We start from the raw sequence: 10,068 nt of genomic DNA, 5'->3' as shown, positions 1-10,068 counted from the left end.
CTCCATGGCCTCACCCCTCCCTACGTGTGTAATCCCCTCCAGCCCCACAACCCTCCAAGGCATCCACACTCCTCTAACTCTGGTTTCTCGGTCATCCCTGATTTTTCAATTGCTCCGCAATTGGCGGCCACACCTTCAGTTGCCTGAGCCCCAAGCTCTGGAATTCCCTCCTTAAACCGCTCCGCCTCTCTTTTCTCCTTTTAAGACACTCTTAAAACCCTACCTCTTTGACCAAGCTACTGGCGACCTGACTTAATATCTCCTTAATGTGGCTCGTTGTCATACATTGTTTTATAACACTCCCGTGAAGCACCTTGGGACTTTTTAATTACATTAAAGGTGCTACATAAATATAAGTTGTTGTTGCTTAGTAGTGTGGTGGATTGATGGAGCCACTGGTTGGTGGTCTGCTGGTTTTCTGCTGGGCATGGTGGTTGGTCATTGGCTGGACACTGTGACATGATACTGCATGCTACTCTGCCAGAGACCGCGTGCTAACTTCCCGATTCCAGTCCCAGCACTGGGAGAAACAACCACTGAGATCTTGCTTGGAACGGAGCCGGAGGCTGAACCACCAGTGATGCCTCGCACCTCCTCTGAGATGCAGGGGGCACACGGGAGGCTTGTATTGCTTGGAAAGTATATGGGATGCCAGCTCAATTTTCGTGGCTACCCGTGGTCATCCAACAGTTGAGACATCAGCCTTATAACAGGGGAAAGAAGGTCGTGGGTGGGGTGTCTAATTGGGAAGTTGGAGAAAGTAATTTCAAAAGGATCACATGCGCACACCCATACACCCACGCTTCCACACACACGAACACGTACACGCACGCACATCTACATGCACACACACAGTCCCTGGCTGTTATAACCGTGCAATTGTAGGGGGGCCCCTACTGGACCTGGCCTCTGACACTGGCCCCCATGGGCAGCACTGGGCGCTTGGAGCTCTCAGCCTGACATCTTCCGTTCCTGCAAAACTAGCTTGGATCAAACTACCCCCTTAGCATGGGGCCTTCCTTGCTCTTGGTGGTGGAGGGTGGGTGAGGGGAGGTTAGGGCAGGCAGTGAGAGGGGGGCGCAGAGGGTGGACGGAGGGTGCCAGGGAGTGCAAAATTTCCACAGCTCCGCTCCTCGGAGTTCCCCGCCAGTGCAGTATTGCTAAGCTCTCCACTCCCGGTTTGCGGCTTTCCCAACTGTTCGCTTTGATTGATGGAAAATCGCTGGATCAAAATCCTGGAACTCCCTCCCTAACAGCACTCTGGGTACACTTACACTGCCTGACTGCAGTGGTTCAAGAAGGCAGCCCATCAACCTCTTAAAGAGCAACGAGGGATGGGCAATAACTTCCGGCCTTGCCAGCAATGCTCGCATCCCTTGAACGAACATGAATTTAAAAAAAAAAGAGGCTCCCCCCCGGCCCTCAGAGACGACAGGTGCAACCTGAAAGTTGCACCCCATGGAGTGCCTAGTTTGCCTTGTGGGGGACATCACCTGCTATTGTATCTCATCGAGTTTAAGAGGCCAAAGGAAACCTTGGACTCTGCCTCAAAACCTGCCCTGATGCCTGGAGAGGGAGCGTCTTTGGTGGTATGGGGTAGATCGGGAGGGGGGTGGTAGGGATAGGTTTAGATTTTCCAACCGTTCAAACTATTGGGCACCCCCGCCCCCCTCCCCCTCCCCAACCTCCCCACCCACAACCAGCCTGCCTCTTTCCATTTGCACTTTGCAATGAGGAATCCCTTTTCGCCCCCCACCGCCCCCCCTCCAAACCACACCCCACCAAATAAAATAGAGAACGAAACATAAAAATGTGGGGGGACAAAATGGTTACAGCAGGAAAGGATGCATTATCACTTCCTGGCCACAGCCCTGATGAAGAAAGACAAAAATGGTTTTTAGCTCAAAGTGGCCCAACACACTAATAAGGGCACCACGCACAATTTCTCATGTTAGCAGCCTTTTCCGACTGTACACACACACACACACACACACACTCACACGCACACACACACACACACACGCACGCACACACACACACACACACATATATATTACACGTACTGAACGTCACTAGAATGAAGGACTTCCGCCTTGCTTGGGATGGAAAGTAAGGTGAAGTTGTCCTTGAAAGAACTGGTTACTTATGTACATTAGATTCTACATTGCTCTCTCCACAAGACTTGGTTCCTGTCGAGCTTTATTTTATCGTGTTGGTGTTGTGTGAGCTGTGCTTTTCACCCCCCCCCACCTCCCCCCCAGCTCTGGCTCCACGCTCAGGATAAGTCCCTGTCTTGCGCGCTGCCGTACATGTATGGATCCTTCCCCTGCTCTTGGATGAATTCCTCCTTCTTGTCCCACTCATTGGCCCAGCCGCCATTGGTGACGTTGGTCGTCTCGGTGGCCCCATAGCTGCTGTAGCCATGGCCGGCGTCCTCGACCTCGTTTGCGAGCTCGTCCTCGTATATGAAGCCGCACTTCTCGTCATTGAGCTCCTCGGGCTCTGCCCAGGGCTGCTTCTCTCCGGAGGCGAAGATGCCATAGAATATGACGCCCGCATAGTGAACCAGGGAGGCGATCAGGAAGACATACTGCCATTCTTCTCGCGTCTTGGTGGGCATTTTAAAAAATAAACACAACAGCTTGTTAGAGGAGTCTCAGAGAGGATACGAATACTGTAAACAAAAGCCAAGATCTTAACTCCGTCAAACAATAGACGGGAGAAGATCACCAGGGGTTAAAAAGATAAAAATGAAAACCAAAAGTGCTGGAAATATCCAAAAGATCTGGCAGCATCTGCGGAGAGAGAAACAGAGTTGACGTTTCACGACCAGCATGAATCTTCTTTGAAACTCTCTCTCCACAGATGCTCCCAGGCCTGCTGAGATTTTCCAGCACTTTCTGTTTTTATTTCAGATCTTTCAGCGTTTTCAGTATTTTGCTTTCAGTCGGTAGATAAATGTGGGTGGGGGGGGAAGTGTGGTGGGGGTGGGGGGGGTGCGGGTGGGGAGTGTGGGTGGGGGGAAGCAAAACCAACAAGGTGCCCATCGGCCACTGCCTGTTCTTTTTACACTGATGGATATCAGGGTGTTTTTCTGTGGAGTGGTGAAGTGCTCTATAAACGTTATTTAACTTATATTTAAATCGCGCACTCGCAGTGCCTGATTTAACGGTTGTTGCTCAGTTTCCTACAATCGAGGCCACAGTCAGATCAGCCACGCTTTTATCCAATGGCAGGGCAGGCTCACTGGGCTGAGTGGTCTACCCCTGCTCCTAATTCTCGTGTTCCTCGCACCATTCACCCCGCACCATAGCAGGGTCGCCAACCCTCCAGGATTGAGCCTGAAGCCTCCAGGAATTGGAAATCAGTCTCCAGGACACTGCTGTGTGCAACCCCCTGGAGAAAAATCATTGGGGCATTAAAAAATACTTTTTTTTTCAATTTTCTTTGAACATATCTCTTTACCAGATATAAAAATATTGAAAATGGGGGAAAAAAAGGCTGTTTGGCTGACAGTCAGTCATCATCCAATTGGGTAATCAGTCATTTCGCTTACCAATTGGCATAGGAAGGCAGTGCGTCACAAGGATGGATGTGTTGGCCGACTAATGGCTGGAGTGTGGGGGCAAGAGACCCCCAGGAATACATTTAGTCACAGTTGGCAATCCTAAATATCTGTCGGCTCTACCTTCTAGCTTCGGAGCAGTGTTGGGCGGGGGAGGGGTTGGGGGTGGGTAGCAGAATATCTTTAAAGCCACCCCTTTGAGGAAGGGTTAAAAAAGAATATAAAAATCAAAACCTCAGCAAAGCTACTGAACAGTTGGAAAAATATCAATAACTAACACATCCTCAGGGACCTCCAAACGCATTTTGATCATGCATATTCCAATGTTTCATGCTCGAAGTTGCATGGATTTGAGTGTTGGGTTCCTTAACTCTCAGATTCGAAGCTATGGGCATTTTGTTTATGGTTTCTCACCTTGTGCTTTGTCATGGCCCCCACAATTAGAGGGCACACCATCCCGGATAAAGTCCCAACTCCGTTGGACAGCCCCATCAGGATACTGGCATAACGTGGGGCGATGTCCAGGTGGTTAACGTTGAAGCCTAAAGCCCAAAAAAAACAAACAGAAGTGAAAGATGGGATGGGATGGATTAAGTCGAGTCATGTCCCCATCTGTGCGATGCTAAATTGTGAGCCAAACAACACATGCTAACATATGATAATATATGATAATACAATCGCATTTATGCTAATGGCTGATGCTGGTTTCCTAACACCGCATGATGAAATTGCAGAAAGCAGGGATGAAAGCATGAATCACCTGAGATTGCGAATCCACTGAAGCCGACAGCTAGGACGAGGAACGAGATCGCCACACCTTTAGTGTGAGAGAAGCCCACCACCAGCAGAAAGGTGGCTTCCATACCAAAACCTGAGATACGAGGAAGGAAGAGGAACAGAGCAGAATGAGGGGATTACCTTGAACAGTGAAGATTTCATACAACAACTTGCGTTTATATAGCACCGTTAACGCAGTTCAAACATCCCAAGAGGCCTCACAGGAGCATTATCAAACAAAGAGTTGATGCCCGGACACATGAGGAGATATTAGGGCAGGTGACCAGATTAGAGAATTAGAGGGAGAATTCCAGAGCTTGGGGTCCCGAAGGATCCATTCTCAGAGTTGTCACTGCAAAGGATTGGATGTACCCATCAGGAATTTATCTTATCTACAGAAGTCAGGGACCACCCATGCCCCCCCACAATGAATTCTACTGATAGATTTCAAAGTATCTCTCTTAATTAAAGTGGATAGTGTAAATGGTAGGTATAAGATATAATTGGGTCATTTTTTTTTTAGAAATAAGAAATTATTACCTTTATATAGCGCCTTTCATGACCTTGGGTGTTCCAAAGCACTTTAAAGCCAATTAAATACTTCTGAAGTGTCGTCACTGTTGTAATGTAGGAAATGCAGCAGCCAGTTTATGCATAGCAAGCTCCCGCAAACAGCAATGTGATAATAGCGGGATAATTTGTTTTTGGTTGAGTGATAAATGTTGGCCAGTGCACTGGGCTGGGGGGGGGGGGGGGGGGGGGGGGTGGGGTGGGGGGACTCCCTAACTCTTGTTTGAGATAATGCAATGGGACATAGGGCCCACTTGAGATGGGGACTTGGTTTAAGCCTAGATTTTGTGCTCAAGTCTCTGGAGTGGGACTCGAACCCACAACGTTCTGCGAGAGCGCAGGGAGAGCAAATGAACTGGTTCATGTGTAGGAAGTCAGCAGACGGCCAGATCATCCAAAAGAGCATAAGAAACAGAAGAAGGAGTAGGCCATTCAGCCCTTTGAGCCAGCTTCCTATTCAATACAATCATGGCTGACCTCCTACCTCAACTCCACCGTCCCACACTATTTAGCTCCCTTAGGATCAGCTTAATGCCTGTATTAAAATGGAAGGCAAAGGAACGGCATACAAACTGGGTCAACATTTTGATGTCAACCTTCGCACATCTAAATTTCAGGGACCCCCTACTGTGGAACTTTTCCAAACAAAATGCTCGTCAGATAATCCCTCTAATAAAATTAGAGGGGTATGCCACAGAATGGGCTTGAGTTTCTGATCTCAATGCTGCATCTGAGAAGGCATTTAAACTCGGTGGCGTTCGGATGGGGTGTGGTGGTGGAAAGATGCAGAGACGACATAGGGCGGAATCGTCCCAGATTTGCACTAAGTGCGGTTCTCAAACACGTCGGAAGCCATTTTTGTGTCAACATTAGAGGGTGAAGCTTGTTGGGCCAAATGGTCTTTTTGTATTCTTCCTGCTGAGTGTGCCTAGGAGTTAGGAGGCACTTGGTTCTGTCAGGAAGAATGTCTAAAGGCTGTTGAGGAACATCCATCTGTACTTAGCCACAGTCTGCAAGGGGCAATAGGCATCTATCTCTTTGTTAGAGTGAGACAAGTGGTTATAGCTTGAGGGTTACCACTCAACATCAGGTATGGCTGACCATCTGCCATGGGCACAACGGAAGGATTAGCAGGCTGATTATCGACCCATTTGGCCATGCCATGAATGCTCCATTCATGGCCAACAAGCCCTGGAGTGGGATTTGAACCCAGAGCTCAAAGGCAGGAATGCTACCCACTGCGCCACAAGACTTCCCTAATTTGCTCACATCTTAGGTTAAAGTGAGAAATAAGGGAGAAGGGTCAATCTGTGGTCATGGTGGAAGCTGGTCCAGAAATTTCCAGGCAAATTAGTAAGATGGATATCAAATTCATCAACAACAACCTGCATTTATATAGCACCCTTAACGTAGTAAAACATCCCAAGATGCTTCACAGGAATGTCATCAGAGGAAATGTAGGGTGATGGAGGAACCTCACATTAGGATATGGGCAGCAGAGTTTTTGGTGAGCTTCAGTGTAATGGAAGCTGCAAAGTTAGAGACCAAGCCATGGGAGCACTGGAATAGTTGAGCCTAGGCATGGGTGAGGACGTAGCACACTGGCACAAGTTCGGGCATTGTGCGTGACTAGGAGTTCCTGTTACAGTTGAGGGCACTAACGTACAGAAGTTCACTGTTGGACTGCCCTGCAAAAACACACCTCCACAGTTCATCATCTTCCTGACGTTGGTGGTGGACATGAGGTTCTTGGCTCTGAGGTGGTCCGCTAACTGTCCACCAATGGGCACGATGATCGTCATGACGAGGTGGGGGAGAGCAGACAACAAGCCTACCTGCGTTGAGAGGAAGTTGAACATGGAATTAACAATGTGAAATGCACTTTGGCCTATGTACTGTCAATTCTTTGTTCCTGGATACCAGCAGTGCCCTAACCGGCCTCACAAACATGCTGCAGTAGAAATTCCTCTCAGGCTTTCCTGCTAAATGGGCAAATGGCTTCGGCTGCTTGATGACCCCCCTCACCCCATGCCTGATTTCAGTTCTATTGCCCACTTTCTGCTACCTGTCAGGGCAATTGTCTACCCAGCTGAGCTGACTCAGTGACCCAGCGATTTTACATCATATGGGGCAGAATGTTTCGTCCCGAGGGCGGGCATGTGCCCGACCTGAATGGGACTGAGATAGTTGGCGCGACGGCGTTGGGTGAGTGTCTCGATGTCATCGTGCACTCTTGCCATCTTTTGGTCGGCAGGTGGGCGTGAGAGGTGGCCGCGCACCCGCCGACAGTTAAGAGGCCTATTAAGGCCCTTGAGTAATTAATTAAGCTGCATTTTTTTGCTGCCCGCTCAACCGTTTGGTTGTCAGGTTGGCACATGGGTCAGGCGGCCTCTGCACTTTTAACAAAACCTCATCCATGGGCGGAATGTTCCCAGCGCTTAGTAAAAAAAAAATAACATTTTTTAAACATCCTTTTTCACATGTCCCTCTCCACGTGACTGAGTCACATGTGGGGACACGTTTATCTCATATGTTTAAAAGTTTATTTCTGTATTTAAAATCCGTCAGCTCCCTGAGGCTGCTCTGTGCCTTCAGGGGGTTGTTCAGCGCTCGCACTCCTCCCGCCCCAAACCGGCAGCACTGAGGCTCCCAGCGCACGTTTCACGCTGGCTGGCCAATCAACGCGGACGAAGCCCGATGGCGGGCGGTGGTCTGTTTCGTGGCTGATCCCGGGCCCGCCAATTCTGCTCATAGAATTGTTTTGAGTTTACAGCACAGGAACAGGCCATTTGGCCGATCTGCCCTTGCTTATGCTCCACACAAGCCTCCTCCCACTCTGCTTCATCTCACCCTATTGGCATATCCTCCTGTTCCTTTCTCCCTCTTGTGTTTATCCAGCTTCCCCTTAAATTATTCACCTCAACCACACCGTGTATAGAAATTCCACATTCTAGCCCACCTCTCGCTAAAGAAGTTTCTCCTGAATTTCCAACTGGACTTATTGGTGACTATCTTACATATATGGTTCCCTAGTTCCGGTCACTCCCACGTGCGGGAACATCTTCTGCACGTCTACCCCATCGAACCATTTTATAACCTGAACAACCTCTATCAGGAACCCCAGTCTGATCAGTCTTTCCTGATTATCATGTCCGCTTAGTTCTAGTACCAACCCAGTAAAACTCGTATGGCACCTTCTGTCGTACCTTTACATCCTTTTTTTTGTATAGGCTTGTAGGATGCCAGGACTGTGCTCAATAATCTAAGTGTGGGCCAGTTGGAAAGTGAGCAGGGTGGGGGTCCAGCCTTAAATATGCAGTTTGGGTTCCAATGTCGTTACTGGGGCCCGGTTGCAATTTTAACCAAGGCCCTAGACAGGGGAGGGAGTCTCTCAACGAACGATAAGTCAGTTTGCAGAGCAGGTGAGGTGGTTTTCCTGCTCCGACCACCTCCCTCGACTGGGAGAGAAGGTGCATTTCACAAAAAGAGGAGGGGGACAATCCCAAATATGCATTTTTGAAGAAAATTGCAGAGAAACAAGCTTTTTGTTTTAATACAGATATTCACATTAAAAGGACAAATTCGGTACCTTGCTGATCTCGAACCCGAACACCTCCTCAAAGTAGGCCGGCTGGCTGATCAACAGCAGGTAGAAAGTCCAACTACGGCAGAAGTTGGCCACGACGATGGCGTAAACAGGCATCGAGGTGAAAAACTTGCGCCAGGGGGCCTTGAATTTCTGTCAAGGAACGCACAAAAAAGCATGGAGCATGGAGTCAAAGTTACTCACCCCTCAATCCAAGCCCACCCCTCTCACAAACTGTGAATAATCCGTAGGGTGGTGACATGATGCCCTGTAACAAATTCCTCGAGTTACACAATCATAGAATCAACTGCAGTGCGGAAGGAGGCTATTTGGCCTGTGCCTGTGCTAGTGTTTTGAAAGGTGGTGGCATAGTAGTATTGTCAGTGGTCTAGTGTTCCAGAGACCTAGGGTAATGCTCTGGGGACCGGGGTTCGAATCCCATCCATGGCAGATGATGAAATTTGAATTCAATAAAAACCTGGCATTAAAAGTCTGATGATGACCATGAAACCATTGCTGATTGTCATTAAAAACCCATCTGGTCACTAATGTCCTTTAGGGAAGGAAATCTGCCATCCCTACCTGGTCTGGCCTACATGTGACTCCAGACCCACACCAGCGAGGTTGACACTTCAATGTCCTGTGAACAAGGCCAATTAGGGATGGACAATAAATGCTGGCCTAGCCAGTGGCACCCACATCTAATAAGCAAATATAACAAAAAATTTGCTCCATTCCCATGCTCTTTCCCCATGGCCCTGCAAATTTATTCTCAGTTTTCTTTCCTCAAATGTATTCTCGCATGGCTTTTCTCACTGATTCTTCAATTTTTTTTCTCACATGTTTTTTCTATGTAAACTGTCACAATGTAATTGCAGGCTTTGGCCACTATTCGGCACCATGGAGCGAAATTCTGAAATCTCTCAAAGCCATTGCAATCTTCTATGTAAAATATTTACCTTCATCTACTGCCCATGGTAAATTTGCAAAGTTTAAAATGTTAATATTAACAAATATTTATTTAGTTTGGGATTCCTTCGCAATGTGAACTAGTCTTCCGCAGCATGTGGCCTACTTGAAGGAGCTTCCTCTGCCACTGTACATTCACGGGCAAAAAAAGGGAAAGGCTTACATTTATATAGCACTTTTCACAACCACCAGATGTCACAAAGTGCTTCACAGCCGATGAAGTACTTTGAATTGTAGTCACTATTGTAATGTAGGAAACATGGTAGCCAATTTGCACACAGCAAGCTCCCACAAACAGCAATGTGATAAAGACCAGATAATCTGCTTTAGTGATGTTGATTGAGGGATAAATATTAGCTAGAATACTGGGGAGAACTCACCATCTCTTCTTTACAATGGTGCCAGGGATCATTTATGTCTATCTGAGATGGAACATGGGGACCTCATCTCACCTCATCTGAAAGACAGCACCTCTGACAATGCAGCACCCCCTCAGTACTACAATGGAGTGTCCACCTTGATTTTTGTGCTATGGTCCTGGAGTGGGATTCAAACCTACAACCTTGTGATTCAGAGGCAACTGAGCCAGGTCTGACACTGG

General features: G+C 48.0%; 1 protein-coding gene across 1 annotated transcript in view; it reads right to left on the bottom strand.

The window, feature by feature from the left end:
* Nucleotides 1-2,131: 2,131 nt before the first annotated feature.
* LOC144669372 (vesicular glutamate transporter 1) overlaps nucleotides 2,132-10,068 on the bottom strand; it is a 57,189-nt gene continuing 49,252 nt past the window's right edge. The window contains exons 8-12 of the mRNA XM_078531753.1: nucleotides 8,502-8,651; nucleotides 6,615-6,747; nucleotides 4,326-4,436; nucleotides 3,980-4,107; nucleotides 2,132-2,608 (exon numbers count right to left, since the gene is read on the bottom strand). Of these exons, the coding sequence (XP_078387879.1) occupies nucleotides 2,276-2,608; nucleotides 3,980-4,107; nucleotides 4,326-4,436; nucleotides 6,615-6,747; nucleotides 8,502-8,651 (855 nt within the window). The 3' untranslated portion in view covers nucleotides 2,132-2,275. The remainder of the gene's footprint in view (nucleotides 2,609-3,979; nucleotides 4,108-4,325; nucleotides 4,437-6,614; nucleotides 6,748-8,501; nucleotides 8,652-10,068) is intronic.

This window comes from Cetorhinus maximus, chromosome 29 (genome assembly GCF_964194155.1).
Source record: "Cetorhinus maximus chromosome 29, sCetMax3.hap1.1, whole genome shotgun sequence".
In the NCBI taxonomy this organism is placed as follows: Eukaryota; Metazoa; Chordata; class Chondrichthyes; order Lamniformes; family Cetorhinidae; genus Cetorhinus; species Cetorhinus maximus.
The sequence above is the reverse complement of the archived record's forward strand: the minus strand, read 5'-3'. Positions and strand labels throughout refer to the sequence as shown.